This window comes from Ranitomeya imitator, chromosome 2, assembly GCF_032444005.1.
Source record: "Ranitomeya imitator isolate aRanImi1 chromosome 2, aRanImi1.pri, whole genome shotgun sequence".
Classification (NCBI taxonomy): Eukaryota; Metazoa; Chordata; class Amphibia; order Anura; family Dendrobatidae; genus Ranitomeya; species Ranitomeya imitator.
The window spans coordinates 523,829,653-523,853,067 of NC_091283.1; the positions used below are offsets into that span (position 1 = coordinate 523,829,653).

Below are 23,415 nucleotides of genomic sequence, written 5' to 3' on the forward strand. Positions count from 1 at the left end.
TGTATATCCCATGGGCTGCTTAGCAACACTTACAGCGTCTCTATCGTATTTACCTTCTGGTGCGGGCAAGGACCTTCCCACATGATTGTGGGCGGTCCCCGTGCGCGATCACATGACGATGACGCACTCGGTGATGCGGACGCTTCGTGTTCCAACTGGGCATGCGCCGATATACGGCTGGTATTAAGGGGTTTTGTAATGATACAATCCGATTGGGTGGCCTTCTGTATTTATAGTGCAACAAGACCTGACGACGCCACTCCCCCGGAAGAAGGCACGCACGCCGAAACGCGCGTAGGGGTGGTGGCGCCGCAGGTCTGAGGTAAATATGCTGCACATTTTGTTTTAATCTCCCTAATATCTGTCTTGATGGTGCTGCTGGATGCTCTTTACCAGCTTAGTGGATTTAGTTCTATTATACAGGAACTCACTATGCACACGTGTTGTTATTTATTAGGGATATTTGTACTACTATATACATGTTTGTAGCCTCCGACCTGTGGCCCCATTGTAGTTGTCACTCATCAGAGTATCCCATAGATTGGTTGGAATTAATTTTATATGTGGTTTGCTCAATAAAAATTATTTTGTTAGATTTTTGATCCCGTTTGCGCAATTTTTTCTATGTAGGGTTTATTTGATATTGTTGCATGGGATTTTGCTGTACATTTATCCCCTGTATGGGCACAGGTGTTGACTCTGACTTACTGTGTATTGTATATCAACTTCAGTTTATATATCCCATGGAGTATAGATACAGCAGTCTGTATATCCCATGTGATGCAGATACAGCAGTGTTATGATCCGGTGACCTTGGAGCTGCATGAGAACTTTCACTGGAGAAAGTGGCCACTATACTGACCGCAATCCTGAACTTAACACCGCAACTAGAAGTAGCCGTGGAGTGTACCTAACAAACCTAGACACCTTGTCACAGCCGGAGGACTAAATACCCCTAAAGATGGAAATCGGAATGCTATCTTGCCTCAGAGAAAATCCCCAAAGGATAGACAGCCCCCCACAAATATTGGCGGTGAGTCGGAGAGGAAAAAACATACACAGGCAGAAAAAACAGGATTTAGCACAGGAGGCCACTCTAACTAGATAGGACAGGATAGGACAGAGTTCTGTGCGGTCAGTATTAAACCCCTTCAAAAAATCCACAGCAGAATATACAAAAAACTTCCTACATCTAACTAAAGATGTAGGAGCGTATACCTGCAACTCCAGTGAATCCTACAAACAGAGCAGGAATAAAACTGAAACAAGTACACAGCAGTGTGCCACAGATACAAAAACAAAACACTTGTCTTTGCTGAATTTGGCAGCAAGCAGGAGAAGCCAGAAAGAGATCCAACACTTCAAGAAACATTGACAACTGGCAAGGGCTAAAGGATCCTGCACACCTAAATATCCCAGTCAGAATTGTAATTATCCGATACACCTGGCCAGGACTACGAGTCAGAGACAACTGCATTCCCACCAACAACCACTGGAGGGAACCCAAGAGCAGAATTCACAACACAGCAGTCTGTATATCCCATGTGATGTAGATACAGCAGACTGTATATCCCATGTGATGCAGAACAGTAGTCTGCATCTTGTGCCAGTCATTACACTGGCTACCCATTCGCTACAGGGTCCAGTATAAACTGATCTCTCTCACCCACAAAGCTCTCCACAGTTCTGCACCGCCTTATATCTCCTCTCTCATCTCCGTCTATCGCCCTACACGTGCCCTCCGTTCTACAAATGACCTAAGACTAACATCCCCCGTAATCCGAACCTCGCACCTCCGTCTCCAAGACTTCTCTCGTGCTCCGCCAGCTCTCTGGAATGCACTTCCCCAGACGATCAGACTGATACCTAGCCCCGACCTATTCAAGCGCGCTTTAAAAACCCATCTCTTCAAACAAGCTTACCACATCAACTACTCAGTAAACTAACTGTCCTGTTCCCTCCTTCCAAATATTATCTGCATGTGAATCTGCACCCTACTACTCATCTGTCTCCACACCCTCCATGCACATGATAACTGCACTTGATACTTGACTATTGCACTTAAACACACGGGCTGATGACCGGATCATGCAGCTTTATATGAAAATCCCAATTTATTATAATTGCCAGACCTGAAATAACAAGCACTTTTCACCTATTGTGTCCCCCCATTTCCTTGTAGATTGTAAGCTTGCGAGCAGGGACCTCACCCCTAATGTCACTGTTTAAATTGTCTTAACTTGTACTGAATTTATTGTCTGTACATGTCCCCACTTATTGTAAAGTGCTGCGGAATTTGTTGGCGCTATATAAATAAAAATTATTATTATTATTATTATTATATCCCATGTGATGCAGATACAGCAGTCTGTATATCCCATGTGATGCAGATACAGCAGTCTGTATATCCCATGTGATGCAGATACAGCAGTCTGTAAATCCCATGTGATGTAGATACAACAGGCTGTATATCCCATGTGATGTAGATACAGCAGTCTGTATATCCCATGTGATGTAAACACAGCAGTCTGTATATCCCATGGAATGTGAATACAGCAGTCTGTATATCCCATGTGATGTACATACAGCAGTCTGTATATCCCACGTGATGTATATACAGCGGTCTGTATATCCCATGTGATGTACATACAGGTCTGTGTATCCCATGTGATGTATATATAACAGTCTCTGTGTATCCCAACAGCCTGTGTATCCTAGGTGATGTATATACAACAGTCTCAGTGTATCCCAAATGAATTATATACACAACAGTATCAGTGTATAACATGTGATGTATTTAACAGATTCAATATATCCAATATGATGGATTTACAGCATTCTCAGTACATCCTATATGATGCAGCCTCAGTCAGGGTTCCCCTGCCGTATCACTGCTCTCTTATGTAAAGCAGACATAGGCAGAGAGATTTATTAAACGGTCCAATAGGAAAAGCAACAAATTCCTGATCAGCGTTCATTTTCCCAAAGCAGAATGAAAGCTGCTCTATGATTGGTGTCTATAAGCAACAAAGACAGGAAATGTCTGAAAGAAAAACAAAGTAGACAATTCATTAGGAGTGGTGTTATACATGCCAGCCTTAATGAATGGACGTGGTGGTGTAAGATGATCTGAATTAATTATAGCGATGTAAGACATTCTTCTGTCAATTCTGTTCCATTTTTATTAATTAATTCATGTTCTTGTTCATCTTGTGCTGCGGTGATTCACTTCATTGATCCCAAGGGAAATTGTAGCATTGTATCATACCAGTGGCATGTGCCTTGCCAGAAATGCTGCTCCAGTCAGGGACTGGAGTAACATTTCTGGCATAGGTTATACCACTAAAGTGGTGTCTCGTCTGATGAATTCGGGGCCAGTTTCGTCAGTCTGAGACTGACATGAAAACGGCAAAAATCGCAAAATTATTGTGCAACTTCAAATTGATGAATCGGCCCCACGTCTTCACCCACATGTTTAGGTGAAAGAGAGGACGCACAGAGGGACAAAGAGCGCACAGGCGAAAGAAGAGGGGTCCGAGAGCTGCCAGGAGGGATTTGATGGGTGATGTGATCCTGTCCACACATGAAATGAACTGGATGTCAGACTGGAGATCTTGTGACACATTGATATAAATGAAGGGAGGACACATTGATATAAATAAGGTGTGGTGAAACATGACACACTAGAATATTGATAGTTAGTAAGCATTCTAAACTCATCTTCATTCTGGAGTCCAGTGGGCGGTTCTACTCAGTGATCGACAACTACCTTGTACGTGTGCATGATGATGCTAGGAAGGCTGGCAACCATTCATTAAGACCACCACCTCCTATTTGTAAGCCTGAAGTGACCAGGCCTTTTACAGGGGCCGATAGTCACCCGCAATGAGTGCTTATAAGAACGTTTTCTACAAATCATTGTTCTACAAACGGATAAGCAAAATGCCAATCACATCTTTTATCGGAGTCTAAAAACCAATGTTGTCGGTAGTGGGTAGGGAGTGCGCTCCTGAGAACGTAGAATTGTTAAGGGTTAGTCCCAATTCTAAGGCTATGTGCCCACGTTCAGCAAAGTGTGAAGAATTTTCCTAAGCAAATCCAGACTACGGTACTTTCGCAGGAAATCAGCAAGCGTATTTTTCGCTTTTTTTTTTGCGGATTTTTCATGTTTTTTTCCGAAGCTTCCCAATGCAATAATATAGCAGCAAATCCAGGAAAAATCCACAAACTAAATGAACATGCTGCGCCTTTTTCCACGATGCGTTTTTATCGTGGAAAAAAAAGCAGCGTGTGCACAAAAATTGCGGAATGCATTAAAAATGATAGGATGCTTAATGTAAGCGTTTTTGCAGCAGAAAACAGCCGAAAAAACTCAGAAAAATCTGGAACGTGTGCACATAGCCTTAAAGGGATCAGCAAGCTATCAGCATAGGATAGGTGAAAGGTTGGTAATTGGTGGGGGTTTGACTGCTAGGACCTCCACCAATTCCAAGAACAGGTCTCTGAAATCTATAGATGGAGCGGTGGCCACACATGGGCACCAATGCTCCTTTTAGGCTATGTGCACACTTTGCAGATTCCACTGCGGATTTTTCCGCAGCGGAATTGCAAAATCCGCAGTGAAAACCCATCGCGGTTTTTACTGCGGATTTATCGCGGTTTTTACTGCGTTTTCTTCTGCGGATTTTCAACTGCAGTTTTCTATTGGAGCAGCTGAAAATCCGCAGAAAAGAAGTGACATGCTGCGGAATGTAATCTGCAGCGTTTCCGCGCGGATTTTTCTGCAGCATGTGCACAGCGTTTTTTGTTTCCCATAGGTTTACATTGAAATGTAAACTCATGGGAAACTGCTGCGGATCCGCAGCGGTCAAATCCGCTGCGGATCCGCAGCAAAATCCGCAAAGTGTGAATATAGCCTTATGCTCTACCACAATGCTGGGCTTTTTTTCGGCAGTCCCATCAAAAATAAATAGAGCAGTGGTGTGCATGCCTGGCCGCCGGTTCATCCAGATGATGCTGAGCTCCATTCTTGGGATTGTGGGAGGAGGGCGATTAGTCGGAGCCCCTCTTGATCAGCATGTTAACCCTTAAGTCTACCATCAGTCTTGCCCCCATGTAAAATCACTTGTAGCACAAGAATTAATGCGCCCAATAAAATGGAAAAAAAAAAAAAAAAGATACCACCCCAGACGGCACCACTCTTCCACATGAAGTTCTCCGGCTGCGGACTGGCTGCAGCGCTCACCTGTTGTCCCCAGGGAAACCGCCAGGGGACACTACCCTGAGTACGGAGGAGTAACACAAATCAGGGGCATAAGGTGGTTTTTTTTCTTTTACTCCTGCCTACTGCAAATAATAAGGGGGGGTGCAGTAGTGGACAACCCCTTTAAAATACACTTTATGCCTAAAAGACAGACTCCGCTGATACAGCCGAGCTTACTTTTGGCCCCCACAGTATACAGTTCCCGAGCAGAGACGCATTACGGACGTCTGAACGCCTCCGAAGAGCAGAATCATTAATGACATATTAATTAGATCGCTGAGGTAATCGCTGCCATGAAGTAGTCGGGGATTTGTGCCATTTGAAAGTGAAAGCAGCCGACAATGTGAGAGGATTTGGAGGTCTCGGCATCCATCCGAACGCAAAGGGTGGGTATACACAGACCAGGGAAAGAGTGGCCAGTTGGACACCCGCCTCATGTCCTAGAGAGAAGGGGCACATCTGCACATGTGGAAGAGCCAACATGGTCATTGCCCAAAACCCTGTGAGTTCTAACTATGCAACACCAAATAATTCCATGACAAATCCAGCTCTGCTACATCTGGATATAAGAGGGAAATGTGGGATTTACAACATGGCGATTTAATCATGCGGCATGAGTGGATTAAACTTTACTTGAAAACCAGTCAAAAAAGAAAAAAATAAGTTTAAACTTCTTAATGGTTGAGGAACACTGGAGAATGCCACCATGCCCACCTGGATTTCAGTAGCCCATGGATTTCAGTAGTGTTGTCCTTTACGCTGCACTTCTCTCACCTGTTAATGATCCTCCACTGTTTTAAGTCATTTCCCCAGGGAGACAAAGTGACCTCCACCACAATTCCGGGATGTCAGCAGTTGTGTGTCCTCTGCAGTGATCTTTACTAGATGGTGGCCGCAACCTGGAATCTCACTCAATAGGTAACAGATATATAGGGACCGTGTCACACGCAGAATTCATATATGTATTATTCTATAGGAATACAAAGTATTTCACAACGTTATAGGGCAGATGATTAAGGATTGACCCAAGAGCCATATTTCAGCCTTTGGTGTCCTTTTCTCAAGGACTATTGTACCCAGGACTTTGGCAGGAACATTGAGGTCATTTGATGCTAGGATTGGGATCAGATCATTAGAAATGAAGCAGGACAAATCACCTAAAACTATGGTGGATTGGAAGCAAGGTAATTAGGTGAATGCGGCATTACAGATGTCATGGTGGTCCTACCTTCATTATTCCAGTAGTCCGCACAGTCCCTGGTCCTCGCTCTCCTGAGTGGTCCCTGCTGCTCCTCCCAGACTGTGGACTGTCCTCAGAGCATCCTCCATTTAGCACCAGCTCCTCTCTTCCCTGATCAGGTACATGTAGCCCCCCTGAGGTAAAGGTGCCTCCATCCTGCACCCCTAGAAGTCCCACCACAGCAGCAGCTGCAGCAGCACAGGATGCAGGGTCCCGTCCATCTGCCATAGTGAGAAGACTCAATGCCTCAGCCTGGCATGCTGGTCCTGAGGAAATGAATAGCTAGATGTGTAAACACACAGACACTGCCCACATGAGGAAAGGGATGGGGATCTTCACCCTCTCTGCATCCTAATCCTGAGAGCGGCGCAGGTACCCGAGAAGTCCACTGGCAGATGGAGCCATGCCATGCATTACTGTCACCTGGGGAAGATCTGAGCGACAATGAAAGGGAACTAGTGCTGAGACAACACAGAACAGAGGATCTCCTGTGGTTTAGTGGGGGTCTACACAGCAAGAATAGTGAAGTGGTGGGTTTCTATCCTGGGAGTCACTGTAAACATGGGGATCTGTGCTGCAGGGTCAGTGGAGTAGTAGGGATCTGTGCTGCGGGGAAGGTGGAGTTTTAGTGATCTGTTTTGCATTGGTGAGGATCTGGTGCTGAAGGGTCAGTGGATTAGTGAGGATCTGGTGTTGCAAGGCCAGTGGTTTAGCAGGGATCTGTGCTACAGGGCAAGTGGGTTAGTGGGGATCTGTGCTGCAGTCAGATTATTAGCGATCTGCAGGGTCAGTCAGCTTGGCAGTTGACAGGATCTGTGCTGCAGGGTCAGTGGGGTAGTGGGGATCTGTGCTGCAGGGTCAGTGGGGATCTGTGCTGCAGGGTCAGTGGGGTAGTGGGGATCTGTGCTGCAGGGTCAGTGGGGATCTGTGCTGCAGGGTCAGTGGGGTAGTGGGGATCTGTGTTGCAGGGTCAGTGGGGATCTGTGCTGCAGGGTCAGTGGGGTAGTGGGGATCTGTGCTGCAGGGTCAGTGGGGTAGTGGGGATCTGTGCTGCAGGGTCAGTGGGGATCAGTGCTGCAGGGTCAGTGGGGTAGTGGGGATCTGTGCTGCAGGGTCAGTGGGGTAGTGGGGATCTGTGCTGCAGGGTCAGTGGGGATCAGTGCTGCAGGGTCAGTGGGGTAGTGGGGATCTGTGCTGCAGGGTCAGTGGGGTAGTGGGGATCTGTGCTGCAGGGTCAGTGGGGTAGTGGGGATCTGTGCTGCAGGGTCAGTGGGGATCAGTGCTGCAGGGTCAGTGGGGTAGTGGGGATCTGTGCTGCAGGGTCAGTGGGGTAGTGGGGATCTGTGCTGCAGGGTCAGTGGGGTAGTGGGGATCTGTGCTGCAGGGTCAGTGGGGTAGTGGGGATCTGTGCTGCAGGGTCAGTGGGGATCAGTGCTGCAGGGTCAGTGGGGTAGTGGGGATCTGTGCTGCAGGGTCAGTGGGGTAGTAGGGATCTGCGCTGCAGGGTCATTTATTTAATAGGGATCTGTGCTGCAGGGCCATTGGATTAATAGGGATCTTTGCTACAGTCAGGATTGTTAGAGGTGCAACAAGAGTAAGTCTGGAGCAACAAGTCTGGAGAGTCAGCGGTCAGCATTGCAAGGTCAGTCAGGTTGGTGGGGGGTCTGCACTGAAGGGTCAGTCAGGCTGGGAGTCTGCTGCAGGGTTAGGAAGGTTGGTGGAGATCTGAGCTGCAGGGTCAGGCAGGCAGGTGTGGAGTGTCCACTGCAGGGTTAGTCACACTCATGGGGGTTTGCTGTGCATGATCAGTCAGGCTAGTGGGGAGTATGGGATGCAGGGTCAGTCATGTTTGTGTGGGTCTGTGCTGCAGGTCAGTCAGGATGGAGAGGGAGCTGTGCTGTAGGATCCGTCAGGTTAGTGGGGGGGGGGGGGTCTGTGCAGCAGGGTCAGTCTGGTTGGAGGGGGGGTCTGTACTGTAAGGTCAGTTAGGCTGGTGGGGGAATGTGCTGCAGGGTCAGTCGGGCTGGTGAGGGGTCTGTGCTCTAGGGTCAGTCAGGCTGGGGGGTGGATCTGTGCTATAGAGTCACCCAGATTGGTGGGGGTCTGTGCTGTAGGGTCACTCAGGCTGGTGGGGGGTGCAGGGTAACTCAGGTTGGTGGGGGTCTATGATGTAGGGTCTGTCAGACCCTGTGCTGCAGGGTCACTTAAGTTGATCGAGGGTCTGTGCTGCAGGGTCAGTCAAGCTGGTGGGGGTTATGTGCTGTAGGGTCAGTCAGGCTGAGGGGTGGGTCTGTGCTATAGGGTCAGTCAGGCTGGTGGGGGTCTGTGCTGTAGGGTCAGTCAGGCTGGGGGGTGGGTCTGTGCTGTAGGGTCAGTCAGGCTGGTGGGGGTCTGTGCTGTAGGGTCACTCAGTCTGGGGGGTGGGTCTGTGCTGTAGGGTCAGTCAGGCTGGGGGAGTCTGTGCTGTAGGGTCAGTCAGGCTGGAGGGTGGGTCTGTGCTGTAGGGTCAGTCAGGCTGGGGGGTGGGTCTGTGCTGTAGGGTCAGTCAGGCTGGTGGGGGTCTGTGCTGTAGGGTCACTCAGGCTGGGGGGTGGGTCTGTGCTGTAGGGTCAGTCAGGCTGGGGGAGTCTGTGCTGTAGGGTCAGTCAGGCTGGGGGAGTCTGTGCTGTAGGGTCAGTCAGGCTGGTGGGGGTCTGTGCTGTAGGGTCAGTCAGGCAGGTGGGGGTCTGTGCTGTGGGGTCAGGCTGGTGGGGGGTCTGTGCTGTAGGGTCAGTCAGGCTGGGGGGTGGGTCTGTGCTGTCAAGTCAGTCAGGCTGGGGGGGGTCTGTGCTGTAGGGTCAGTCAGGCTGGTGTGAGTCTGTGCTGTAGGGTCAGTCAGGCTGGTGGGGGTCTGTGCTGTAGGGTCAGTCAGGCAGGTGGGGGTCTGTGCTGTGGGGTCAGGCTGGTGGGGGGTCTGTGCTGTAGGGTCAGTCAGGCTGGGGGGTGGGTCTGTGCTGTCAAGTCAGGCTGGGGGGGGTCTGTGCTGTAGGGTCAGTCAGGCTGGTGTGAGTCTGTGCTGTAGGGTCAGTCAGGCTGGTGGGGGTCCGTGCTGTAGGGTCAGTCAGGGTGGTGGGGGTCTGTGCTGTAGTGATGAATTAGCGGGATCTCTTAGATCTGGAGATCTGCCTTGTGGGAGCTCCTGGGGCAGAGGAGATCTGTGCTGCAGTCGGGATCTGGCTATAGTGGCGATGAGTTAGCGGGATCTGTGGTGCAGAATTACTGATGATGATCTCTGCGGGGAGGTCCCTGGATCAGTGGAGATCATCGCTGCAATGTCTCTGGATTCCCAGTGATCCGCTGTGCGGGAGATCCGGGCTGTCAGCTACGGGACACATGGGCACTTCTACACGGCGAGGGTCTGTGCTGTCATCGCTGGCTCCACCCGGCGTGTCCTCGGCAGGATGGCCCGGGGTGCTCGCTATGCAGCCGGCTCAGCGTCTCCCCATCCTCCGTGTGTGTGTGGAGCCGCCCCCTCCCCCGTCCTCAGCGCTGGGACTTCCTTACTCACATGTGCTGCACCAGGGGTCCGCACCAGTAACCCCTGCACTGCCGCAGCCTTCCAGAGGCACTGCCGCCATTAACCCTTCCACTGCCCTGTCACAGTATGCCTGCTATCTGGGCAATTACCTGAGTAAGCACCGCCATATACCGCACACTGAGAGCAGGACAGACATGGAGCAGACCTGACATACATGATGAAAATGTCACCTTTTTCCCCAAATTTGTTGCCCCCTTATGGGCCACATTCTTTAGTGCTCAGTCGGATGATGGCCTTGGGCTTCTTCCTAGTCTCTCTCCACAGTCAGTGGTGTAACTTATGGTCCCCAATGCAAAAACTCCAAGGGGGCCCCAATTATTGCAAGTCTTTAATAGTAATGGTCCCTTCTAGAGTTGAGCGACTTTTACTTTTTTCGAATCGAGTCGGGTTTCGCGAAACCCGACTTTGTCAAAAGTCAGGTCGGGTGAAATCGGCCGATTATTGCGAAAAGTCGGGGGTCGGCCGAAACACAAAACCCAATGCAAGTCAATGGGGAATCAAAGTCGGCAGTGAGTGGAGGACAGGAAAACACCTACAGTGCCCATTTTAACCCCTTCATGACCCAGCCTATTTTGACCTTAAAGACCTTGCCGTTTTTTGCAATTCTGACCAGTGTCCCTTTATGAGGTAATAACTCAGGAACGCTTCAACGGATCCTAGCGGTTCTGAGATTGTTTTTTCGTGACATATTGGGCTTCATGTTAGTGGTAAATTTAGGTCAATAAATTCTGCGTTTATTTGTGATAAAAACGGAAATTTGGCGAAAATTTTGAAAATTTCGCAATTTTCACATTTTGAATTTTTATTCTGTTAAACCAGAGAGTTATGTGACACAAAATAGTTAATAAATAACATTTCCCACATGTCTACTTTACATCAGCACAATTTTGGAAACAAAATTTTTTTTTGCTAGGAAGTTATAAGGGTTAAAATTTGACCAGCGATTTCTCATTTTTACAACGAAATTTACAAAACTATTTTTTTTTAGGGACCACCTCACATTTGAAGTCAGTTTGAGGGGTCTATATGGCTGAAAATACCCAAAAGTGACACCATTCTAAAAACTGCACCCCTCAAGGTACTCAAAACCACATTCAAGAAGTTTATTAACCCTTCAGGTGCTTCACAGAAGCAGAAGCAACATGGAAGGAAAAAATGAACATTTAACTTTTTAGTCACAAAAATTATCTTTTAGCAACAATTGTTTTATTTTCCCAATGGTAAAAGGAGAAACTGAACTACGAAAGTTGTTGTCCAATTTGTCCTGAGTACGCTGATACCTCATATGTGGGGGTAAACCACTGTTTGGGCGCACGGCAGGGCTTGGAAGGGAAGGAGCGCCATTTGACTTTTTGAATGAAAAATTGGCTCCACTCTTTAGCGGACACCATGTCACGTTTGGAGAGCCCCCGTGTGCCTAAAAATTGGAGCTCCCCCACAAGTGACCCCATTTTGGAAACTAGACGCCCCAAGGAACTTATCTAGATGCATAGTGAGCACTTTGAACCCCCAGGTGCTTCACAAATTGATCCGTAAAAATGAAAAAGTACTTTTTTTTCACAAAAAAATTCTTTTAGCCTCAATTTTTTCATTTTCACATGGGCAACAGGATAAAATGGATCCTAAAATTTGTTGGGCAATTTCTCCTGAGTACACCGATACCTCACACGTGGGGGTAAACCACTGTTTGGGCACATGGTAAGGCTCGGAAGGGAAGGAGCGCCATTTGACTTTTTGAATGAAAAATCTCCATCGTTAGCGGACACCATGACGCGTTTGGAGAGCCCCCGTATGCCTAAACATTGGAGCTCCCCCACAAGTGACCCCATTTTGGAAACTAGACCCCCCAAGGAACTTATCTAGATGCCTAGTAAGCACTTTAAACTCTCAGGTGCTTCACAAATTGATCTGTAAAAATGAAAAAGTACTTTTTTTTCACAAAAAATTTCTTTTCGCCTCAATTTTTTAATTTTCACATGGGCAATAGGATAAAATGGATCCTAAAATTTGTTGGGCAATTTCTCCCGAGTACGCCGATACCTCATATGTGGGGGTAAACCACTGTTTGGGCACACGGCAGGGCTCGGAAGGGAAGGCGCGCCATTTGACTTTTTGAATGGAAAATTAGATCCAATTGTTAGCGGACACCATGTCGCGTTTGGAGAGCCCCTGTGTGCCTAAACATTGGAGCTCCCCCACAAGTGACCCCATTTTGGAAACTAGATCCCCCAAGGAACTTATCTAGATGCATATTGAGCACTTTAAACCCCCAGGTGCTTCACAGAAGTTTATAACGCAGAGCCATGAAAATAAAAAAAATTTCTTTCCTCAAAAATGATTTTTTAGCCTGGAATTTCCTATTTTGCCAAGGGTAATAGGAGAAATTGGACCCCAAATGTTGTTGTCCAGTTTGTCCTGAGTACGCTGATACCCCATATGTGGGGATAAACCACTGTTTGGGCACACGGCAGGGCTCGGAAGGGAAGGCACGCCATTTGGCTTTTTAAATGGAAAATTAGCTCCAATCATTAGCGGACACTATGTCACGTTTGGCTATTGTTAACAATAATAAAAAAAATCAAAAGAAATGTGCGCACAAGGGACAATATAATTAATAATTAAAATCAATACAGAATGGTACAGGCTGACCCAAGGAATATATATAAAAATATAAAAACAGGTACATACACTCCCGGACAATTTATAAATAACTAAAATCAAATGGCCAGAAAATTACATATTCATATCATGGATGTTCAATAATTGTGCAAATTATAGAAAAGAGTCCTCGATCAAAAAAGCCAAAATGTGCGTGCAAAACTGCAGTGTAAAGTGCTAAACAGAAAAATATTTAAAGTTGATATGGCGTTTAGTAAGATGTCATAAAATGTATAGTGCAAAGAAAGGTGCAATGTGCAATATAGTGCAAGGACCATAAAGGTTGTGGTTAGCACAAAAATTGCATAAACCACGCAATACAGGGTTAACAGCAGTGTATAGCTAATTTAAGATGTGCAAAAAATCGCAAAAAATGAACATACAATAGTATAAGATCCTGATGCTGTCCTTAAGACAGGAAAAAGCTGCCACTGCCCGGCCACAACACAAGCCAAGTGCCGGTATAAGAGCCTACAATAGGAGGGGAATGTAAGTTATACTTAATTTACCTGTAACAATGGGTCAGCCAGGTCCCAGAAAGGCGCACCCCGACGCGCGTTTCGGATCTCAGTCCTTCGTCCCCCTGACGAATTTGATTTTAGTTATTTATAAATTGTCCGGGGGTGTATGTACCTGTTTTTATATTTTTATATACCGTATTTTCCGCTTTGTAAGACGCACTTTATTTCCCCCAAATTTGGGGGGGAAATGTGGGTGCGTCTAACAAAGCGGATATACTGCTTACCATTACAGGCTGGGAGGAGGGGGTGTCCGCCGCCGCTACCGCCTGCCGCCGCTGTCGTCCGCCGCCACTGCCGGGGTTGTCCGCTGCTGCCCCGGGTGATGCTGAAGGCTCCAGTGCTGCGGGGGGCTCTGGCGACATATTGTGAAAGACCAGAGCCCCCCGGCAGTTCTTCCATGCGTTCCAGTATGACTAATTCCGGGAAAATGGCCGCCGGAATCTCGGGAGATGAGATTTCAGCGCTGAGATCTCATCTCTCGAGATTCCGGCGGCCATTTTCCCGGAGTTAGTTCCAGTATGACTGACTCCGGGAAAATGGCCGCCGGAATCTCGGGAGATGAGATTTCAGCGCTGAGATCTCATCTCTCGAGATTCCGGCGGCCATTTTCCCGGAATTAGTCATACTGGAACGCATGGAAGAACTGCCGGGGGGCTCTGGTCTTTCACAAAATGTCGCCAAAGCCCCCCGCAGCAGCGGAGACAGCCCTACAGCACAGGAGCCCCCTGCAGACCCCTCATCCCAGCCTGCAGCAAAGGAGCCCCCTGCAGACCCCTCATCCCAGCCTGCAGCAAAGGAGCCCCCTGCAGACCCCTCATCCCAGGCTGCAGCACAGGAGCCCCCCTGCAGCACAGGAGCCCCCTGCAGACCCCCTCATCCCAGCCTGCAGCAATGCTCCACTCCTGCCTCCGGCAACGAGCCTGGGACCCTGATCCACCACAACCACAACCCCTGGTAAGTAATAAGACACATGGATTATAAGACGCCCCACCAATTTATTAAAAAATAGTTTTTTCCTATTTTTCTCCTCAAAATTTGGGGTGCGTCTTATAATCCGGAGCGTCTTACAAAGCGAAAAATACGGTATATTCCTTGGGTCAGCCTGTACCATTCTGTATTGATTTTAATTATTAATTATATTGTCCCTTGTGCGCACATTTCTTTTGATTTTTTTATTATTGTTAACAATTGCCAATCTGATATAATAAAGATATTTCTTGTACCTTATCCCTGTCTGGTGATTCTTCTTGGATTACTCCATGTCGGCTGTGGTTGCTTTTGTCTGGTACGTTGGTGTTTCCTACACTCCCTTCTCCACAGGACACTAGTCACTGATATTAATATATACAGTTATTATATATTTATTTTTTTATTCTTTATATCAGTGATTTTATTTCTTGGTATTTAGTGACTGGTGTACTTGTGGTTTTTTCATTTAACCATGTCACGTTTGGAGAGCCCCTGTGTGCCTAAACATTGGAGATCCCCCACAAATGACCCAATTTTGGAAACTAGACCCCCAAAGGAACTAATCTAGATGTGTGGTGAGGACTTTGAACCCCCAAGTGCTTCACAGAAGTTTATAACACAGAGCCATGAAAATAAAAAATAAAAAATTATTTTCTCAAAAATGATTTTTAGCCTGCAATTTTTTATTTTCCCAAGGGTAACAGGAGAAATTGGACCGCAAAAGTTGTTGTCCAGTTTCTCCTGAGTATGCTGATACCCCATATGTGGGGGTAAACCACTGTTTGGGCACATGCCGGGGCTCGGAAGTGAAGTAGTGACGTTTTGAAATGCAGACTTTGATGGAATGCTCTGCGGGCGTTACGTTGCGTTTGCAGAGCCCCTGATGTGGCTTAACAGTAGAAACCCCCACAAGTGACCCCATTTTGGAAACTAGACCCCGAAAGGAACTTATCTAGATGTGTGGTGAGCACTTTGAACCCCCAAGTGCTTCACAGAAGTTTATAATGCAGAGCCGTGAAAATAATAAATACGTTTTCTTTCCTCAAAAATAATTATTTAGCCCAGAATTTTTTATTTTCCCAAGGGTACAGGAGAAATTGGACCGCAAAAGTTGTTGTCGAGTTTCTCCTGAGTATGCTGATACCCCATGTGTGGGTATAAACCACTGTTTGGGCACACGTCGGGGCTCAGAAGGGAAGTAGTGACTTTTGAAATGCAGACTTTGATGGAATGGTCTGCGGGCGTCACGTTGCGTTTGCAGAGCCCCTGGTGTGCCTAAACAGTAGAAACCCCCCACAAGTGACCCCATTTTAGAAACTAGACCCCCCAAGGAACTTATCTAGATATGTGGTGAGCACTTTGAACCCCCAAGTACTTCACAGACGTTTACAACGCAGAGCCGTGAAAATAAAAAATCATTTTTCTTTCCTCAAAAATGATGTTTTAGCAAGCATTTTTTTATTTTCACAAGGGTAACAGGAGAAATTGGACCCCAGTAATTGTTGCGCAGTTTGTCCTGAGTACACTGATAACCCATATGAGGGGGTAAACCACTGTTTGGGCGCACGTCGGGGCTCGGAAGTGAGGGAGCACCATTTGACTTTTTGAATACAAGATTGGCTGGAATCAATGGTGGTGCCATGTTGCGTTTGGAGACCCCTGATGTGCCTAAACAGTGGAAACCCCTCAATTCTACCTCCAACACTAACCCCAACACACCCCTAACCCTAATCCCAACTGTAGCCATAACCCTAATCACAACCCTAACCACAACCCTACTTCCAACCCTAACCCTAAGGCTATGTGCCCACGTTGCGGAGTCGTGTGAGATTTTTCAGCATCATTTTTGAAAAATCAGCGGGTAAAAGACACTGCGTTTTACCTGCGGATTTCCAGCATTTTTTGTGCGGATTTCACCTGTGGATTCCTATTGAGGAACAGGTGTAAAACGCTGCGGAATCCGCACAAAGAATTGACATGCTGCGGAAAATACAACGCAGCGTTTCCGTGTGGTATTTTCCGCACCATGGGCACAGCGGATTTAGTTTTCCATAGGTTTACATGGTACTGTAAACCTGATGGAACACTGCTGCGAATCCGCAGCGGCCAATCCGCTGCGGATCCGCAGCCAAATCCGCACCGTGTGCACATAGCCTAATTCTAAAGGTATGTGCACACACTGCAGAAAACGCTGCGGATCCGCAGCAGTTTCCCATGAGTTTACAGTTCAATGTAAACCTATGGGAAACAAAAATCGCTGTACACATGCTGCAGAAAAACTGCACGGAAATGCAGCGGTTTACATTCTGCAGCATGTCACTTGTTTCTGCGGATTCCGCAGCGGTTTTACAACTGCTCCAATAAAAAATTGCAGTTGTAAAACCGCAGTGAAATGCGCAGAAAAACCGCGGTAAATCCGCCATAAATCCGCAGCGGTTTAGCACTGCGGATTTATCAAATCCGCAGCGGAAAAATCCGCAGAGGAACAGAATACGTGTGCACAGACCGAAACCCTAACCCTAGCCCTAACCCTAGCCCCAGCCCTAACCCTAACATAGTAACATAGTAACATAGTAACATAGTTAGTAAGGCCGAAAAAAGACATTTGTCCATCCAGTTCAGCCTATATTCCATCATAATAAATACCCAGATCTACGTCCTTCTACAGAACCTAATAATTGTATGATACAATATTGTTCTGCTCCAGGAAGACATCCAGGCCTCTCTTGAACCCCTCGACTGAGTTCGCCATCACCACCTCCTCAGGCAAGCAATTCCAGATTCTCACTGCCCTAACAGTAAAGAATCCTCTTCTATGTTGGTGGAAAAACCTTCTCTCCTCCAGACGCAAAGAATGCCCCCTTGTGCCCGTCACCTTCCTTGGTATAAACAGATCCTCAGCGAGATATTTGTATTGTCCCCTTATATACTTATACATGGTTATTAGATCGCCCCTCAGTCGTCTTTTTTCTAGACTAAATAATCCTAATTTCGCTAATCTATCTGGGTATTGTAGTTCTCCCATCCCCTTTATTAATTTTGTTGCCCTCCTTTGTACTCTCTCTAGTTCCATTATATCCTTCCTGAGCACCGGTGCCCAAAACTGGACACAGTACTCCATGTGCGGTCTAACTAGGGATTTGTACAGAGGCAGTATAATGCTCTCATCATGTGTATCCAGACCTCTTTTAATGCACCCCATGATCCTGTTTGCCTTGGCAGCTGCTGCCTGGCACTGGCTGCTCCAGGTAAGTGGGGAAAAAAAAAAATCTTTATTTTTTTTATTGTCCCTACCTATGGGGGTGACAAAGGGGGGGGGGGTCATTTATTATTTTTTTTATTTTGATCACTGTGATAGATTATATCTCAGTGACCAAAATGCACTTTGGAACGAATCTGCCGGCCGGCAGATTCGGCGGGCGCACTGCGCATGCGCCCGCCATTTTGGAAAATGGCGGCGCCCAGGGAGAAGACGGACGGACCCCGGCAGGATCGGTAAGTATGATGAGGTGGGGGGAAGCACGGGGGGGGGGGGGGGATCAGAGCATGGGGGAGGGGATCGGAGCGCGGGGGGGTGGAACGGAGCACGGGGGGTGGAACGGAGCACGGGGGGGTGGATCGGAGCACGGGGGTGGATGATGCATGGGGGGGTGGATCGGAGTGCAGGGGGGTTGGATCGGAGCAGGGGGGTTGGATCGGAGCATGGGGGGTGATTGGAGCACGGGGGGAGCGGACAAGAGCACGGGGGGAGCGGAGCACAGGACGGAGGGGAGCCGGAGCAGTGTACCGGACAGATCGGTGGCTTGGGGGGGGGCGATCGGTGGGGTGGGGGCACATTAGTGTTTCCAGCCATGGCCGATGATATTGCAGCATCGGCCATGGCTGGATTGTAATATTTCACCAGTTTTAATAGGTGAAATATAACAAATCGCTCTGATTGGCAGTTTCACTTTCAACAGCCAATCAGAGCGATCGTAGCCACGGGGGGGTGAAGCCACCCCCCCTGGGCTAAACTACCACTCCCCCTGTCCCTGCAGATCGGGTGAAATGGGAGTTAACCCTTTCACCCGATCTGCAGGGACGCGATCTTTCCATGACGCCACATAGGCGTCATGGGTCGGATTGGCACCGACTTTCATGACGCCTACGTGGTGTCATGGGTCGGGAAGGGGTTAATGCCAAAAACATCAATTCATATTTCTTAAGCTTGTCAATCTTAATTTACTTTATAATAATAGGCATTGCAAACAGGGGCTCATTTGGCTATGGGGGGGGGGTAGGGCTGGCTCAAGATTTTTGTGTGCCCAGGAAACACGGAATACGTCACGGCGGTGGAGCAGGGAGAGGTAAATATTACAACTTTGCAAGTGCTGCGATCCTGAGCAAGCAGGGGGGGCCCACTCGTTGGCTCTTGGCACTGGCACAGGGCCCCTCATAGTACAGCGGTGTGTTTGACGGCAGGTGGCGCCTCCCACTGCCAGATACACTTTTGCGTACTATGAGGGGCCCTGTCCCAGTGCCAACGAGTATGCCCCCCCCCACCTGATGAAGGAACCTGCACTTTCATCCTCACCTTCCTCTTTGTCCCCGTGTAAGGTGGTATAGTATGCGGGAAGGGCAACCTGACTTTCAGCAGGGTCAGATTCTGGCTGTGTAGAGTGCATGGGGAATGTAGTGGTCTGGGTCAATGTACCAGCAGACTCATCTAGCAGTGGCTGGCCAATGGGCAGGATGAGGAGGAAACAGATATAGGCCCAAATAAGAAAGTAGGCTAAATCCAGTTCAAAATTGGTAACAGGACTAAACAGGCGGCATTGCTTTGTTCAGCGGAGGACAACTGTAATGAGAGGCTGACACAGTTAGTAGGCCCCAAAAAGTAAGTAGGCTAAATGCAGTTCAAAATTGCTAACAGGACTAAACTGGCGGCATTGCTTTGTTCAGCGGAGGACAACTGTAATGAGGGGCAGACACAGTTAGTAGGCCCAAATAAGAAAGTAGGCTAAATGCAGTTCAAAATTGCTAACAGGACTAAACAGGCGGCATAGCTTTATTCAGTAGAAGACAACTGTAATGAGGGGCAGACACAGTTAGTAGGCCCAAATAAGAAAGTAGGCTAAATGCAGTTCAAAATTGCTAACAGGTGTACACAGGCGGCATTGCTTTGTTCAGTGGAGGATAACTGTAATAAGTGGCTCAGACAGACTGAGTAGGCCTAAAATAAAAAAGTTGGCTAAATGCAGTTCAAAATTGGTAACAGGAGTACACAGGCGGCATTGCTTTGTTCAGTGGAGGACAACTGTAATAAGTGGCTCAGACAGACTGAGTAGGCCTAAAGTAAAAAAGTAGGCTAAATGCAGTTCAAAATTGGTAAGAGGAGTACACAGGCGGCACTGCTTTGTTCAGCGGAGGACAACTGTTATGAGAGGCTCACACAGTTACTAAGGCCCAAGTAAGTAAGTAGGCTAAATGCAGTTCAAAATTGGTAATAGGAGTACACAGGAAGGATAGCTTTTTTCAGCGGAGGAGGACAACTGTTATGAGAGGCTCACACAGTTACTAGGCCCAAGTAAGTAAGTAGGCTAAATGCAGTTCAAAATTGGTAAGAGGAGTACACAGGCGGCAAAGCTTTTTTCAGCGGAGGAGGACAACTGTTATGAGAGGCTGACACAGTTAGTAGGCCCCAAAAAATAAGTAGGCTAAATGCAGTTCAAAATTGCTAACAGGACTAAACTGGCGGCATTGCTTTGTTCAGCAGAGGACAACTGTAATAAGTGGCTCAGACAGACTGAGTAGGCCTAAAATAAAAAAGTAGGCTAAATGCAGTTCAAAATTGGTAACAGGAGTACACAGGCGGCATTGCTTTGTTCAGTGGAGGACAACTGTAATACTGTAAGTGGCTGACACAGTAGGCCAAAATAATAAAGTGGGCTAAATGTCAGCCAAAAAAATGTTCATAAATAAACTGGTGGCATAGCTAGGTACAGGGGTGGGCTCCTCTGCTGAGTAGCAGACAGTGGTAGTTGGCGCAAAGTATTAACTGGGCTAAATGGAAGCCAGGGCCCCTGTATATTTTTACTATCATCTATCATTTCAACAAATTTGTATTGGCAGTGCCATTGAAGGATTTAACAGCACAGACTACACAGTGGTTGGGCAGGGAGAGGTAAGCTTTGTAAGTGGTAGCGCACTGTTTGAGCTGGGGGGGGGAACACTCTTTCGTGTGCGGCGGTACTGGCACAGGGCCCCTCATATTACGATGGTGTGTCTGACGTTGGTTGTGCACCACCACCATCAGAGACACTTCATTGTACTATGAGGGACCCTGTGCCAGTGCCGTCGCCCAAGAGTGGGCACACCCACCTGTCCAGGCAAATGGCACTCGCACAGGTGCTTGCGCCAAATGGCCACGGCCCTGTGGGGGCAGTTAGCACATTTTGGGAGGTATAAAAATGGCCTATGGTGGACATTCAGCAGCTGCAAATGGAGGAATTGGAGCAGTCAGTAAGAGGAGGCCAAAAGCAAGACATTTTTAAGGCAAGCTACGTATCAGCAGGGGAAGGTGGGGCAAAATAATTTGAAATCCATGATTGGTTCATTTTAATGAAGGTTAGATCATCAACATTTCGGGTAGCCAAACGTGTCCTTTTTTCGGTCAGTATTGAACCAGCAGCACTGAAGACTCTTTCTGATAGCACACTAGCAGCTGGGCAAGCGAGCTCCTGTAGTGCATATTCTGCCAATTCAGGCCAGGTGTCTATTTTAGATGCCCAATAATCAAAAGGGAATGACGTGTGAGGGAGAACATCGATAAGGGAGGAAAAATAGTTGGTAACCATACTGGACAAATGCTGTATCCTGTTGTGAATTCTGTTATCGAACTCCCTCCTGTGGTGATGAATGGTACTTCGGCGAGTTCTGTCCATGGACTCCCTCTGGTGGCTGTGAGTGGAGCTGCTGCTTCTGAGGTTCCTTCCACAGGTGACGTAGTTTATTCTTTGGCTTGCTGCTCTATTTAACTCCACTCAGATCGTTACTCCATGCCAGCTGTCAATGTTCTTGTACTTGTTCAGTTCGCTCTTGGATCTTTCTGGTGACCTGTCTACTCCAGCAGAAGCTAAGTCCCTGCTAGTTAATTTTTTGTTCATTGTTTCCTTGTCCAGCTTGCTATCATGATTTTGTCTCGCTAGCTGGAAGCTCTGGGATGCAGAGTGGCACCTCCGCACCGTGAGTCGGTGCGGAGGTTTTTTTGCACACTCTGCGTGGTCTTTTTGTAGTTTTTTGTGCTGATCGCAAAGATACCTTTCCTATCCTCAGTCTGTTTAGTAAGTCTGGCCTCCCTTTGCTGAAACCTGTTTCATTTCTGTGTTTGTGACTTTCATCTCTACTCACAGTCAATATATGTGGGGGGGCTGCCTTTTCCTTTGGGGAATTTCTCTGAGGCAAGGTAGGCTTTATTTTCTGTCTCTAGGGCTAGTTAGCTCTTAGGCTGTGAAGAGGCGTCTAGGCCTAGTTAGGTACGCTCCACGGCTATTTTTAGTTGTGTGATAGGATTAGGGGTTGCGGTCAGCAGAGCTCCCACTTCCCAGAGCTTGTCCTGTGTGAGTTTAACCATCAGGTCGTTCCGGGTGCTCCTAACCACCAGGTCCATAACTGTCTCCTGTCACTTTGAATTGATGCTGCAGTACCTGTCGTGTCTGCGGTCATTGCAAAATCACTCCACAACCTGGTCATAAAACCCCACTGTCCAACGCCACTTCGGATTTGTGCACCTCTAACACCTCTGCCATGTTGCCCCCTACAGCTCGTGTGAGAACCATCAGCGCCGCTGTGTGCTGGGGATGCCAGAACCAAACGGTCTACAAGAGTTGCTTGTTTGGTAGCCAATATTTGCTCAAGGTTCTCATGTGGCATGATATTTTGTAATTTTGCTTTGTATCGTTGATCCAGGAGGCAGGCCAACCAGTAATCGTCATCGGTCATCATTTTGATAATGCGGGGGCCCCTTTTTAGGATACGCAAGGCATACTCTGCCATGTGAGCCAATGTTCCAGGTGTCAATTCACTGCTTGTGCTGGGTTGAGGAGCACTTTCTTGCAAATCAACTTCACTTGTGTCCCGCAAAAACCCTGTACCTGACCTTGCAACGCTACAAGTTTGTATTGTCCCCTGAGAAGCATCCTCCTCTCATAAATGTTCATCCCCATCATCCTCCTCCTCCTCTTCGTCCGCGACCTCGTCCAGGAGAGTTCCCTGACCAGACAATGGCTGACTGTCATCAAGGCTTCCCTCCTCCTCGGCTGCAGACGCCTGCTCCTTGATGTGCGTCAAACTTTGCATCAGCAGACGCGTTAGTGGGATGCTCATGCTTATGATGGCGTCGTCTGCACTTACCAGCCGTGTGCATTCCTCAAAACACTGAAGGACTTGACAGAGGTCTTGTAGCTTCGATCACTGCACACCAGACAACTCCATGTCTGCCATCCAACTGCCTGCCCGTGTATGTGTATCCTCCCACAAATAAATGACAGCAAAGTCTTCGCACCTTCAGGAGCAGGGCTGGTAACTCCGGATAATTTTTCAGGAAGCACTGCACCAGCAGGTTCAAGGTGTGAGCCAGGCAAGGAATGTGTTTCAGTTCTGAAAGGGCTATGGCAGCCATAAAATTCTTCCGTTATCACTGACTACCTTGCCTGCATCAAGATGTACACTGACCAGCCATGACTGAGTTTCTTACTGCAAGTACTCGGCCAGTACTTCCGCGGTGTGTCTGTTGTCGCCCAAACACTTCATTTGTAGCACAGCCTGCTGACGCTTACCACTAGCTGTTCCATAAAGGGACACCTCGTGTGCAACACTGCCAGCTGTGGATAGAGTGGTCGTGCGACTGCGCTCTGTGGACGAGCTTTCACTTCTGGAGGAGGAGAAGGGGTGGCGAATGCCTACAGCCAACTGTTTCCTAGACCATGGGCTAGGCAGAACTGTCCCACTATGGCTGTCCCCTGTGGACCCTGCATCCACCACATTAACCCAGTGTGCCATGATGGACACGCAACGTCCCTGGCCATGCCTACTGGTCCATGCATCTGTTGTGAGGTGCACCTTTCTACTGACTGATTGCCTCAGTGCATGGACAATGCGGTCTTTGACATGCTGGTGGAGGGCTGGGATGGCTTTTCTGGCAAAGAAG

The 23,415-nt window shown here is 47.9% G+C and overlaps 1 protein-coding gene and 1 long non-coding RNA gene across 2 annotated transcripts in view; one reads left to right on the plus strand and one right to left on the minus strand.

Annotated features, from left to right (window-relative positions):
• LOC138664823 (inactive phospholipase C-like protein 2) overlaps positions 1-6,949 on the minus strand; it is a 149,879-nt gene extending 142,930 nt beyond the window's left edge. The window contains exon 1 of the mRNA XM_069751803.1: positions 6,492-6,949. Coding sequence (XP_069607904.1) covers positions 6,492-6,731 — 240 coding nt within the window. The 5' untranslated portion in view covers positions 6,732-6,949. The remainder of the gene's footprint in view (positions 1-6,491) is intronic.
• LOC138664828 (uncharacterized) overlaps positions 1-23,415 on the plus strand; it is a 617,141-nt gene that overhangs the window by 267,446 nt on the left and 326,280 nt on the right. The gene's annotated exons all lie outside the window — the stretch shown is intronic.